The following is a 13,704-nucleotide window of genomic DNA, read 5'->3' on the forward strand; positions in this document are numbered from 1 at the left end:
TTCTCAGAATATGAAGACTAAATGCAAATTAAAACAGAAACCACACCATAACAAAATCCTTGATATCTTCAAGAAATTTTTAATTTTCCCATTTCTTGAAGACTTATTTATGTTTATTTCAATATTCCTCTATTAAATGGGAAAATGATTTATTATTGCCAAAGTCACTATAAATTAGTGAAAACCTGTACAGTTAAAAAGAAGAAAGGAAACCCCCAAGTAGTCCAAAACCATTTTAGGTTTTTAATTTTGAAATTGTATTTAATCTCAGTATATATTATTTTAATATTAATCGGTTTCAGGAAGTAAAGTTTATTAGTTTAAGCAAGTTTGCCCTAAACCAGGGAAGTTAGTAACATGAGAACATTAATCTGTGGGGTTTTGTTAACCTTTAAAAATACAAATAGCATTCCTATATTAAATGGCATGTGTTTAGCATGGAAATAACTGAAGCATTAATGTGAGAGTAGTGTAACAGTCTTTTTTTTCCATTAAGGTACTGAGCAAAACCAGGTCTTTTGCTTCCCCAATAGGAAGTATTCCCAGAATATGGTGGTGTGACCTGTGCTGCTTCATTATGGTCTATTCTCTTGAAATAATTCTTGAGGCTCTCAGCTTTTCTCAGAGTGGTCCAAAATATCTTTGATAAGTAAAGGTATGACAAATATATGTGTGTGTGTGTGTATGCATGTGCTGTGACGAAAAAAACCCAAATCCAAATTAATCATGTTTTAAGTTACAGGAAGGAAATACTACGTTGCATTTTAAAAAAGATCCCTTGTCTTATCACGTAGCTTGAGCGTTTCCTTCCCGTGCACTTTTAAGCAACACGTAGCAGGACTTAGCAAAAGAAAGAAGCTGTAGGTAGAAGAGGACAAGGCTGAAAAAGATTCTATGAATATACCCGAAGAAGGTCTCGATGCAGGCAAATATTACATAGCTAAAAAATTTTGAAAGCAACACGTGAAGCGTCCAAAGCAAAACCGGGGGCGGGCGGGGGCCGGCGGCGGGGCGGGGCGGCAGCGTGAGCGCGGCCCCGGATTGGCCGGATTTTGCCGCAGACCCGCGGGCAGCGGGGAGGGCCGGGGCCGGGGGCGCCGCCGCAGCCGCTCTCGCCACCGTCGGAGACCCGGCGCTGCCTCGCAACGGCCGCCCGCGCAGGGGGGCAGGGACGGGGCGGGTGGGTCAGGAAAGAAGCCGAAAGACGGGCCGGGGCAGCGCGCAGGGCGGCCGGGCGGCGGGAGGCGCGGGGCGGAAGCGCAGCCCCGCCCGCGACAGGCGGAGCCACCGGGCGCGTCGCGGGGGCCGGGGCCGGGGAGAGCGCCTCGGCCGCCGTCTCGCGGGAAGCCCGCGCCGAGCCGCGCGGGGACCGCCCGGGGGCGGCGGGCGGGGGCAAGGGCGGAGACTGGGGCCGAGCCCCCCGCCTCCGCGCCGCAGTCCTCAACCAGGTCGGCTCCCGGGGAATATACTGCGGCTCCACGGTGGCGGCGGCGTGCAGTGTGCGGCTGCAGTAACGCTGGCATGTCTGGCAGAGGCAAGGGCGGGAAGGGGCTCGGCAAAGGGGGCGCCAAGCGCCACCGCAAGGTGCTGCGCGACAACATCCAGGGCATCACCAAGCCGGCCATCCGGCGCCTGGCGCGGCGCGGCGGCGTGAAGCGCATCTCGGGGCTCATCTACGAGGAGACGCGCGGCGTGCTGAAGGTCTTCCTGGAGAACGTGATCCGCGACGCCGTCACCTACACCGAGCACGCCAAGCGCAAGACGGTCACGGCCATGGACGTGGTGTACGCTCTCAAGCGCCAGGGGCGCACCCTCTACGGCTTCGGCGGATAAACTTGAATTGCAAACGTTAACGCTGTCAAAATCAAGGCTCTTTTCAGAGCCACCCACATATTTCACAACGAGAGCTGTTCATTACTGAAATAGTTTGCAAACTTAACGGAGCTGTAACCTTAAAACACGAATTGTAATAAATTGAGAATTAAAAAACTGGAGCAAAATTCAGTCTTTATGAGCATCCTGAATAACTACTGCAAAGTGCCCAGTGTACTAAGAGCACACATGTTAAATAATAGCATTAGTAACTGTATTCAAGTGTGTTTTTTGTTTACCTATTTATGTAAGTTTTTTAGCTGGTGAAGATAGTACCCTCATCACAATAACTGCAAAGCAGAGTCATGTAGAATGCAGTGCTTAAGCCGTGACTATTACAGGATGGAAGTGCCTCTACGTTAAGATTTTCTACTCCAATAAAAATGGGACGATTACAATCCACTAATTTGTATAACTCCTTTATAAATGCCAAGGGATGCAAGGGCTATTTTCGATGTTCTTGAAGGTATAGTGAAGATCTTTGAAAGACACTTTTAAGGATGCCTGAGCCGGCTAAATCCGCCCCCACACCCAAGAAGGGCTCCAAGAATGCAGTGACCAAGATGCAAAAGAAAGGGGACAAGAAGCGCAAGAAGAGCCGCAAGGAGAGCTACTCGATCTACGTGTACAAGGTGCTGAAGCAGGTGCACCCCGACACGGGCATCTCGTCCAAGGCCACGGGCATCATGAACTCCTTCGTCAACGACATCTTCGAGCGCATCGCCGGCGAGGCCTCGCGCCTGGCGCACTACAACAAGCGCTCCACCATCACCTCGCGGGAGATCCAGACGGCCGTGCGGCTGCTGCTGCCCGGTGAGCTGGCCAAGCACGCCGTCTCCGAGGGCACCAAGGCTGTCACCAAGTACACCAGCTCCAAGTAGAGTGTCTCGGACCGTTACTTTTAACCCAAAGGCTCTTTTAAGAGCCACAAATTTTTTTGAGAAGGGCTGAATTGCCGTTTTTCTTGGGAGGTAGAAGGTATGTAAACAGCATATTGATTTGCACATTACTGAAAAATTAAGTACTTTTAGGTAACCAAAACATAGCTACTTAAAGGGCAGAGAGCTCTCAACAGTCAGACTAAGAGCCCCACACTCTAAGAGCTGCAAATCAAGTAACATATTTTTTCCAAGTATAAAATCCTGCAGCTTTGAGCTATAAAATTGCACTTTACATAGTATTTCAGTAATGAACAGCTCTCGTTGTGAAATATGTGGGTGGCTCTGAAAAGAGCCTTGATTTTGACAGCGTTAACGTTTGCAATTCAAGTTTATCCGCCGAAGCCGTAGAGGGTGCGCCCCTGGCGCTTGAGAGCGTACACCACGTCCATGGCCGTGACCGTCTTGCGCTTGGCGTGCTCGGTGTAGGTGACGGCGTCGCGGATCACGTTCTCCAGGAAGACCTTCAGCACGCCGCGCGTCTCCTCGTAGATGAGCCCCGAGATGCGCTTCACGCCGCCGCGCCGCGCCAGGCGCCGGATGGCCGGCTTGGTGATGCCCTGGATGTTGTCGCGCAGCACCTTGCGGTGGCGCTTGGCGCCCCCTTTGCCGAGCCCCTTCCCGCCCTTGCCTCTGCCAGACATGCCAGCGTTACTGCAGCCGCACACTGCACGCCGCCGCCACCGTGGAGCCGCAGTATATTCCCCGGGAGCCGACCTGGTTGAGGACTGCGGCGCGGAGGCGGGGGGCTCGGCCCCAGTCTCCGCCCTTGCCCCCGCCCGCCGCCCCCGGGCGGTCCCCGCGCGGCTCGGCGCGGGCTTCCCGCGAGACGGCGGCCGAGGCGCTCTCCCCGGCCCCGGCCCCCGCGACGCGCCCGGTGGCTCCGCCTGTCGCGGGCGGGGCTGCGCTTCCGCCCCGCGCCTCCCGCCGCCCGGCCGCCCTGCGCGCTGCCCCGGCCCGTCTTTCGGCTTCTTTCCTGACCCACCCGCCCCGTCCCTGCCCCCCTGCGCGGGCGGCCGTTGCGAGGCAGCGCCGGGTCTCCGACGGTGGCGAGAGCGGCTGCGGCGGCGCCCCCGGCCCCGGCCCTCCCCGCTGCCCGCGGGTCTGCGGCAAAATCCGGCCAATCCGGGGCCGCGCTCACGCTGCCGCCCCGCCCCGCCGCCGGCCCCCGCTTCCGCTCGTTGGGAGCCCGCAGAGCGCGGGTTTCTCGGCCGCGGTCTCTTTGTCCGTTTCAGCCGTGACGTTTCCGTGTTTTCTTTGTCTGTTCGGACAGTGAGCTTCCGACAGATGCCCCTTCCTCCGTGCAGCCCTCTGGGCTGGGCACCGAGCGTTCAGCGCTTTCATGTCCACACCGAGCTACCCGCAGGTCGGTGCGAGAGGGAGCAGGGTGAGCGGCCCTACGCAGCAGGGGATATCGCCAACGAGGGGCCCCGGTGGGAAGCGCTTAGACGTTAGGCTTCCGTGAAGGCGACTTGGTGCAGCTGCTGGAGAACGCGGAAGGGCCCGCCCGCCCTTCTCGCCCGCCCTTCTCGCCCGCCCTTCTCGCCCGCCCTTCTTCTCGCCCGCCCTTCTTCTCGCCCTTCTCCTCCTCCTCATTCAGCGCCATCCCCGCAGCGCGGTCCCACGGGCAGCGCGGGGCGCAGGGCGTCGGGCTCGTTCCCGGCGGCTGGCAGCCTCTGGAATGGGGAAGTGCTCGATGGCGTGCAGCTGGGTCCGGCAAGCCAAAGAGAGCGTTAGTCATTACCAACCAGATGTTTGTATACTATTTGAAAAAATGAATGATAGTCAAGTTTTCCTTCTTCAGATGAGGAATCTAGACATTTTGCCGTGTATATCACGCTTTTGCTAACAGACCTCACATACGTGCTGATTGCAGTATGTTGAGCTGTATTTGTAAAGTGAATGAATAAATACTGAAAGCATTAGGAGGCTATTTTTAAAATGAGTGTGTTGGGCTTTTAACTGTTAGTTACACAGAATAAAAGCAATATAGCTATGGTACATGCAAATTATTCTGTTATTAGTATTATGCAGTTCAAACATGTTTACCTTTTAGAAATGATTGATTGTGTTTTAGATTTGTACAGTTGTTTATGTAATTTCATTCCCAAATATAATTTACAGAATTCAGGCAACACCTCCAGAATACTTCTTGGCAGAATAAATTGAGGGCAAAATGTGATTGAGATATTCATGCTACAGGTGTACATTACAGGTGTCCAAATACATACCAAGTCTTTTTTACCATTATCATTATCACTGTGAATTCCATTTTCATTCAAACTGTTACTCTGAGTTAAATTAAAGACTTGCCACTCAATTATATATGCAACAAAGCTGGCAAAACTAGCTTTAATTGAGTTCATGTTCACTTTTGGGATGAAAATAATGAATTACAGCTCTCTCTGCACTAACTGGAAGGTTTGTCAGTAGTGGACCTGCCAGGCTGGTGGCTAATATCACCATTTGCCTCTACAAAGTCTGCTTTGTTCTTTATACCTGGAGATCTGGTTATGTTTCCTGAGGCAGTTATAAACAATCTTCTGAATACTAAAGAAAGTAAAAAAAAGAAAATAAATTACACAAAATCATTTAGTGTGTCAAAATCATCACTTCCTAACTCTTCCTAACTGCAGGGTGAGTATCCTTGTGCAATTCCCTCTGTCAGTACAACCACTGGAAGACTTGGAAAATTGTCTTCCACAGTGTCCTGGCAGAAATGGGTGATGCAGAGGCTGAGACCAGTAGCTTTCAGATTAATTAGCTGCAAAACCTTTTTCCAAAAGTGTGGACCACAGTTAATATAATTTAATATCATGCTTTCTAGAAGGCTGCGTTGCCTGTAGGTTGCTGCATGTGGCCACAGACATGTTTCCTGAGTGTTTTTGTTAGTGACGTAATCAGCTCTCTCATGGACCAGAGGGTTTTCTTAGAGAAAAATAATGAAAACAGAAAGAAAATTTTGCTACTGAGTGTAATGCCTGATGAAGTTGCTTTTACTGTTGATTTGAGACAATATTTGGATCAAAACCTAGGGTTCAATCCCCAGTTTGTAAGTACTAAATTTTCCTCGTGAGTTTGGATGCATAGTACTAGAAGTTAAATGAGAAAGGAAACACTTGCAAAACTCTGCTCCATTGAAAAAAAAATTATGTAGCTTTTCAAGTGTGCACTAATTAGGACAGTTGCCCTAGTTTCTCATTAAACTATAATGAGGAAATTGCATTTGTTTATTGTAGTAAGAAAATATCTCATCATGACTGCACAAGGAAGTACAAAATTTGCCAAAAAATCATCACATTAGTGCATTATACCCAACTAAAACGTTGTTCTTAATTTTCTTGAGCGCTTGTATGGCAATTTAAATCCGCCTATGTATCAGCTACAACTGTAATAATAACAATAATATGCAAACTAAACTCATGGAAGATCTTTTTAGTAGAGGACGTTCCTAACACTGCTACCAAAGTGAAGGAGAAAAAGAGATAGAAAAGCCTCTTATCTTTTTGCCTATGTGATTTATGACTTTGATATATAGACTTATATTATTAAGCTATCCCTAAACATAACTACAATCTATAGCATTTGAGGGAGATTGGTTGGAGGGTTTTTTTTTTGCATCACAGGTTCTTTGAGAATGCAAAGGGGTACTGGAACCCAGTAATACAGCTAAGGCACCATATGGTATGGATTTCCTCTTTACTACTATTTGTTGTATATGAAAATGAGAAATCTGATTTACTTAAACTTGCTTTGCTACATTCCTTCATCCAGTGGCATATGCCAGGCAGATTTGCCAGCACTCTTATCATATAATCCATCTGATTTATAAGACACTTACATTTGAAGCCTCATCAGTGTGACGGCAGCACAGGGTTCACAACTGGTGAAACCACTAGTGGCTAAGAACAAAAGTAGGGAATACTAGGAAGTGGACTGAAGTATCACAAAGGCTAAAATTCCAGTTATTGAGTTGAGCAGAGTAGTGAGTGAAATACGAGGAAAGAAATTCTGCAGAAAATAATCTAATTCTGATCAGATGACAGGAATAATTTGGATAGATGTACTGGCCTTACTTCCACACTCAGAAGGGCATGACGCTCTCTCTGGTACCGACTCTGATTTCCACAGATAGGAGTTTGTTCACAGAGAAATCCCACTCCTGGATATAGATACCCCCACACCCATGGGCTTTCTCTGGAATTGCAGTGCTTTAATCTAGAGATGCATGCTCGTGGCCCAGAAAGCCCATGCTGTCCCAGGCTGCATAAAAAGCACCCTGGCCTACAGGTCAAGGGAAGTGATTCTCTTCTACTCTGCTGTCGTGAGACACCACCTGGAGTACTCTATCCAGCTCTGGGGTCCCCAGCACAAGGCAGACACAGACCTGTTAGGCTGGGTCCAGAGGAAGGCTGTGAAAATGATCAGAGGGCTGGAACACCTATCTTTTGAAGAAAGGCTAATGCAGTTGGGGTGTTCAGCCTGGGCAAAAGCAGGCTTTGGGGAGACCTTATTGCAGACTTTCAATACAGAAAGACTGAGAGATTTTACCAAGGAAGGTAGAAAGACAGGTGCAAGGATAAAAGACAACAGTTTTAAACTAAAAGGGAGATTTACATTGGAAATAAGGATGATTTTTTTTTTGCAATGCAGGCAGTGGGATACGGTACCAGGCTGCTAAGAGAAGCTGTAGATGGAAGTGTTCAAGGCTGTTCAAGGTTGGATGGTGCTTTGAGGTGCCCCTGCCCACAGCAGGAGGGTTGGACTAGATGCTCCCTTCCAACCCAGACCACTCTATGACTGCAATCTTCTGACACACACATATATAGGTATCTGTTCTGGAAACCAAAAGTAGAAGACTTCTGCATGTTAAAACACAGTTTTTATATCATTACAGTTCTTCAAGAAATGTAGCAGAAGAGAGGTAGTTTCAGCTAATGAGTATCAATAAAACAGCATAATGAAAACATTACAGCTCTACAAGTATCCACTTGCAAACAAAACCCTGAGGCACAGAAACTGCCACCTTATCAGAACAGTCTGGTGCTCCAGACAGCTCTCTTGCTTTGATTCTCTCCAGAAATCATCCCTGATATCCCTCTTTGGCCATGATACAGTCCTACTTAAATAGCCTCTCTGCTACAGCTTGGGGGTGGGCAGGAGAGGCACAGAGGGTAGTATCTTGCTGAAAGTGGTATTTTCCTTCCTCCAAGGCCAGAGCATTCCTCTTTCTCCCCAGGGGACGGGGAGGGCAGAGGTGCTGGCACAAGTGGGAGCTATGGCCTGAATACAATGTGCTGCAGACCACCAGGTGCAAGTTCTGGGAATATTCAAGCAATAGGAATCACCTAGACAATCTTTCTCATAATTTACAACTGAACCTCAACAGCTTTAACAGTGTGCTCTGGGTAATGATTGGGCCAAGGATATAGAAAATTAATTCAAACCATACTACCCACTGTTAACTGACATAAGAATAGCTATGCACAGTGAGGGAATTTACCTGGCAAGACTGAAAATCCCACTTAAATGGGAAATAAATCAGCACTTTGTGTTTCAGAAGAAAAAGGAGTTTCTTCTGAAAGAAAAGATGTATGTTATTACTTCATTGTCCAGGTATGACTACTCAAGGATCAAAGTAAAAATGAGCCAGTTCCCCTACAGAATTTCTCATTTTATTTCTAAATAAAGTTAAGTCACAGCAAACCATTACATCTTTTGAAGAAAAAGCATACAAAAGAAGCCTTTTCTCATTCTTAGATGTATTTATGTGGGTTTAAGATGCTCTCCTATTTATTTATCTATATATCTGCATAGCCTTTTCCGCTCCCCCAATCTTTTAGCCAACCCCCCTGTATTTCACACCTTAAGCAGCCTGAAAAGTCATGAAAATCGAGATCCAACAGTAAAAACAAGTGTTTTGCCAATCCTGCTACAAGACACATGATCAATAAATCACTGGTGTTTTCACTGAAGATACAGACTAGAGCACCTAACACATGCTCTGTAGAAATACCACCTAGCACAGAAGTATTTTTCTAAAAAAGCAACACAACTCTTCTTCTGATTGTGTGGTTGGCTCTGAAAAGAGCCTTTAAGTTATAATGTTATTTTGTTGAAAGTCCAAGCAGCTTTGTTCTCTGAGCTTATTTGCTCTTGGCTTTGTGGCTCTCTGTCTTCTTGGGCAGCAGCACGGCCTGGATGTTGGGCAGCACGCCGCCCTGCGCGATGGTCACCTTGCCCAGCAGCTTGTTGAGCTCCTCGTCGTTGCGGATGGCGAGCTGCAGGTGGCGGGGGATGATGCGCGTCTTCTTGTTGTCGCGGGCCGCGTTGCCCGCCAGCTCCAGGATCTCGGCCGTCAGGTACTCCAGCACGGCCGCCATGTAGACGGGCGCTCCCGCGCCCACCCGCTCCGCGTAGTTGCCCTTGCGCAGCAGCCGGTGCACGCGGCCCACGGGGAACTGCAGCCCGGCCCGCGACGAGCGCGACTTGGCCTTGGCCCGGACTTTGCCTCCCTGCTTCCCGCGGCCGGACATGCTTCAGACAGCACAAAAAGTACGCCCTCCCTTCTCGCGACAAGACTAAGGCAATCATACTGACGCAACGGCTCTTCCCCTTTTATCCCTTCCCTGGGCGGGATTAGCGCTTGCTGATTGGCTGGACTCAGTCATTGCTTACAGAACCAATGACAAGCCGGATCGTATTGTAACCAATCAGAGACAAAGGCACACACTCGTGAGAGAAGATCCAATCGCATTGAACAAATTAGAGGGCTGGTATTTGCATAACAGCCCTATAAATAGAGGGCTCTGCGGCCATTTTGCATGCGACTCCACTACGGAAAAACGGCAGAATTGTGTTAAAATGCCCGAGCCGGCTAAATCCGCCCCCGCGCCCAAGAAGGGCTCCAAGAAAGCGGTGACCAAGACGCAGAAGAAGGGCGACAAGAAGCGCAAGAAGAGCCGCAAGGAGAGCTACTCGATCTACGTGTACAAGGTGCTGAAGCAGGTGCACCCCGACACGGGCATCTCGTCCAAGGCCATGGGCATCATGAACTCCTTTGTCAACGACATCTTCGAGCGCATCGCCGGCGAGGCCTCGCGCCTGGCGCACTACAACAAGCGCTCCACCATCACCTCGCGGGAGATCCAGACGGCCGTGCGGCTGCTGCTGCCCGGTGAGCTGGCCAAGCACGCCGTCTCCGAGGGCACCAAGGCTGTCACCAAGTACACCAGCTCCAAGTAGAGTGTCTCGGACCGTCACTTCAAACCCAAAGGCTCTTTTAAGAGCCATCCACATACTCATTATAAGAGCTTTAACACAGTACTGGTTCGTTAGTTTTGGATGCTAAAATTTATTTGAGATGGTAAATAGAATTTCCAAGTAACTTAAATTCGTAGCAGAACATGCAATGACTGGTAGTTGTCTCTGGAATCCATGTTAAAGTATATAGCTTTAAGTCAATAATGTATTAACTATTACGTCATATATGTTAACATTAAAATACTTTTCCAATAAATAAAGCAGTATCGTTCAGCTTGTGCAGTACAGATTTGAGATGCAGTACATTATATTATACGTTCTGCTATAAAGACAAATCTTTCTGATTTCACATACTTTGCAATCGCTGTATTAATATAACCGCCCCTAAAAAATGAGGATGAGCGGGAAGATGAATGAGCCTGATCAAATATTTTGCATAGGTCTCCCGGGATAGTCTAAGCTTACAAACTGCCTTCTGTATAAGAAGACAGGGAGCAGCCTTGTAGATCCAAAGACCAGGACAAGAAGATTGGGGGGAAGCGAGGACACCTGAGACAGAGGTAGACACTTTGTGAGGAGAAACTGGAGGGAGGAGGGGGGTGTGGACGCGGGAGCACCGGCAGGCGCGGAGTCCGCGCAGGCAGCGCTCCGTGTCCCGTTCGCCGCGCGCGCTTTTCGAAATTCCCCGATCGCCGCATAAGCGGCTGCGGCTTCTCCCGTCAGCCAATCGCCGCCGGCCGCAGGCTGAGCCCCGCAAACACCGCTGCTGCGGGGAGCGCCGCGCCGCTCCGCTCTGCCCCTGCGCTCCGATCGGCCGCAGAGCGCCCTGCCCGCAGCAGCTCCCGACCACTGCCCGGCGGAACTCTGGCCGCACCGCCACCAGGCCGGCAGGGTGCGGAAGAGGATCGCAGGCATCTCTACCTGCCTCCCGTCCCGGCAACCTCTTTCTCAAAAAGCAGGTCGGTGAAGTCACGGAGAATTTGAGACCTGCCCCACAACAGCGTTGCCGATCGGAAAAGATATTGTCAAGGAAGCGGAGGAGCCGTGCCGACAGCTCCCGGGCACAGTCCCTAAAAAGTAGTGGTAATCGCAGCCAGGCTGTTAGGAACCCAAGCTGGTTAGAGCACCGAGAGAAACCTCCACGCCCAAGAGCGACACCCACCCTTAGCAGTCCCTTTAACATGTACAGCCTCTTGCGGTGCTCAGAAAAAGTCAGCCTTTAGAAAGCGTTTTAGCAGGGAACGTAAACTTTATTTTTCCAAGTCTTAGCGTAAACACCGCCGAAGTTTAGCGTCCCATTCACTCCACAGACGAACGTCCCGAACGTCCCACACAGACATGGCGTGGGGTTAGCCCTGCGGCAAGCACGGAGCTCCGCGGCGGAGTGTATCAGCCCTTTCTGGGACAATAGTGGGTGGCTCTTAAAAGAGCCGTTGGGTTTAAGTATTTCCACTTGAAAACTTCACTTCTTGGACGCCGCCTTCTTTGGCTTGGCCGCTTTCGGCTTGGCCGCCTTGGGCTTGGCTGCTTTGGGCTTCACCGCCTTCGCTTTGGCCGGGCTCTTCGCGGCTGCCGCCGCCTTTTTCGGCTTAGCAGCCTTAGTCGCCTTCTTAGGGCTCTTGGCCGCTTTCTTGGCCGCGGCAGCTGCCGGCTTCTTGGCTTTCCTGGGGCTCTTCTTCGCCGCCGCTGCCTTCTTGGGCTTCTTAGCGGCGCTGGCGGGCTTCTTGGCAGCCGGCTTCCTGGGCTTGGCCGCGGCTGCCCGCTTCTTGGGGGCTTTTTCCTTCACTTCGCCAGGCTTCTTGCTGAGGCGGAAAGAGCCGGAGGCGCCGGTGCCCTTGGTCTGCACCAGGGTGCCCTTGTTGACGAGGCTCTTAAGCCCCAGCTTGATGCGGCTGTTGTTCTTCTCCACATCGTAGCCGCCGGCGGCCAGCGCCTTCTTGAGCGCGGCGAGGGAGAGCCCCTTGCGCTCCTTGGAGGCGGACACGGCCTTGGTGATCAGCTCGGTGACGCTGGGGCCCGCGGGCTTGCGGGCCTTGGAGCCGCCCGCCGCCTTCTTCGGCTTCTTGGCGGCGGCCTTGGCGGCGGGGGCCGCGACAGCGGGCGCGGCGGCGGGAGCGGTCTCCGACATCGCTGCAGAGACTTCTTCCTAATCAAAAGAAAGTAATTGGGCTACAGTAACCCCGATGCCTGAATTTATAGCGCAGCGGTGATCTGTGATTGGTGCTTTGCAGAGCCCGCCTAACTGTGAGCCAGGAAGAGCTTTTCGTCCTCCGAGTCTGTGTTTCTTCGGAGTTATAAATTCAGAATTTTTGTAAAATGTGTGCCAGGAAATCACCCCGGTTTCTTCGGGGAATGAAGAGAAGACGGTGGACTTTCATTCGGGGGAGTTTCTTGCTGTTGGGACCCCAGATGAGAAAGAAAAGATGTGTTTAACCCCGTGTTGTGAAGTCAGCAAGACCCCGGGAACGGCAAACTTTTGTTTTTCCATCGAAATTAAAATAAAACCTGTAGCTAAAACTCCTTCCCCGTACTGCAGGCTTATTCTTTAGGGGGTTTTCTCCACACTAGGGTAGAAACCGAGGGGGTAGCTTCATTATTTTTGCCGTAAATTGATTTCAAAGAGAACGAAGTAACACAATTTCATGGCTGAGCTTTGAATATGGATAAAGATTCGGCTCCCTTAACCATATCTTTAACTATTAAGAATACAGTATTTCTACAGAATTTCCTGTTTTGGGGAAATGAGAGTCCTTCAGAAGAATATATGTACTGTTGAAAAGTGTCTGAAACTTGCCAGGGCTCTGCATTTTTTGTGGTGGTTTGTAAGTGAATAGCAAGAATTTGGAATTTTTACCAATAGTCTCTGTTTATAAATTGAAACTGTCAATACCTAGTTAATGCATATAAACTCTGGATAAAGTTCTAGTTTAAAGCTTTTACGGTTGCAGTAGTGTATACAGTTATTCTTTAAGTCTTAACAAATTCAGAAGCAGATTTTCAGGGGGAAAATGTCAAACAGGTATAGATACACTAATATATATTTTAAGCTACTCAAATATTAAAGAAGCCAGCTGGAACCTCGGTTCTTCTCACATAAATTAAATAATGTGGAAATCTGGCCTGCATGAACACAATGCTTCAGCCTCATTATTACCTATAAATATTTGAACACACTTTGTTGAGTGTGTGTCACCCCCACCCCCCCCCCCGTTTTTTAATGTTTCCTAAAATCTGCCATTTAAAGGAAAAGGAAAACAGTTCCAAATTTAGGTTTTCATCCAAATCCTCAGAATTTTGAAATAATTTCCAGAATATCCTCATAAATCAGAATCAGCATTAATTATTATGATCCCACTTAATTATTGTCTCACAAAGTGATAGCAGAAATTTATTATTAATTTTTTAAGGGCTGTTATGAATTGTTTAGGATAATTTTTGAGTATATCAGAAGACAAAAGCTGTGAATGGCTGTAATGAAAAAGCAGCTAGGATTTTTTACCTTGGCTGAAAAGAATAAATTAAGCTGAAATGTCATATTGTGCCCCATTGTGCTTTGTAAAAATTTGCCATGCAAAATGTCAGTAGGCTATTTCAGCAAATGAGCTTCTCATGTATGATGGACAAATTTGAG

General features: G+C 49.1%; 5 protein-coding genes across 5 annotated transcripts; 2 read left to right on the plus strand and 3 right to left on the minus strand.

Moving 5' to 3' along the window:
- Nucleotides 1-2,357: 2,357 nt before the first annotated feature.
- On the plus strand, nt 2,358-2,800 carry LOC130150480 (histone H2B 1/2/3/4/6-like). Its single transcript, XM_056341476.1, has one exon. It carries the CDS (start codon nt 2,373-2,375, stop codon nt 2,751-2,753), a length of 381 nt encoding a protein of 126 aa, XP_056197451.1. The 5' UTR covers nt 2,358-2,372; the 3' UTR covers nt 2,754-2,800.
- A 286-nt stretch (nt 2,801-3,086) lies between these two features.
- On the minus strand, nt 3,087-3,715 carry LOC130150470 (histone H4). The gene has a single exon (XM_056341465.1). The coding sequence runs from the start codon at nt 3,452-3,454 to the stop codon at nt 3,143-3,145; it is 312 nt and encodes a 103-aa protein (XP_056197440.1). The 5' UTR covers nt 3,455-3,715; the 3' UTR covers nt 3,087-3,142.
- Nucleotides 3,716-8,469: 4,754 nt separating this feature from the next.
- Nucleotides 8,470-9,407, minus strand: LOC130150473 (histone H2A.J). The gene has a single exon (XM_056341468.1). It carries the CDS (start codon nt 9,344-9,346, stop codon nt 8,957-8,959), a length of 390 nt encoding a protein of 129 aa, XP_056197443.1. The 5' UTR covers nt 9,347-9,407; the 3' UTR covers nt 8,470-8,956.
- Nucleotides 9,408-9,629: 222 nt separating this feature from the next.
- Nucleotides 9,630-10,374, plus strand: LOC130150479 (histone H2B 1/2/3/4/6). The gene has a single exon (XM_056341475.1). The coding sequence runs from the start codon at nt 9,675-9,677 to the stop codon at nt 10,053-10,055; it is 381 nt and encodes a 126-aa protein (XP_056197450.1). The 5' UTR covers nt 9,630-9,674; the 3' UTR covers nt 10,056-10,374.
- Nucleotides 10,375-11,302: 928 nt separating this feature from the next.
- LOC130150458 (histone H1.10) lies at nt 11,303-12,233 on the minus strand. Its single transcript, XM_056341452.1, has one exon. It carries the CDS (start codon nt 12,199-12,201, stop codon nt 11,536-11,538), a length of 666 nt encoding a protein of 221 aa, XP_056197427.1. The 5' UTR covers nt 12,202-12,233; the 3' UTR covers nt 11,303-11,535.
- Nucleotides 12,234-13,704: the final 1,471 nt, after the last annotated feature.

Source organism: Falco biarmicus, chromosome 5, assembly GCF_023638135.1.
Source record: "Falco biarmicus isolate bFalBia1 chromosome 5, bFalBia1.pri, whole genome shotgun sequence".
NCBI classification, from domain to species: Eukaryota; Metazoa; Chordata; class Aves; order Falconiformes; family Falconidae; genus Falco; species Falco biarmicus.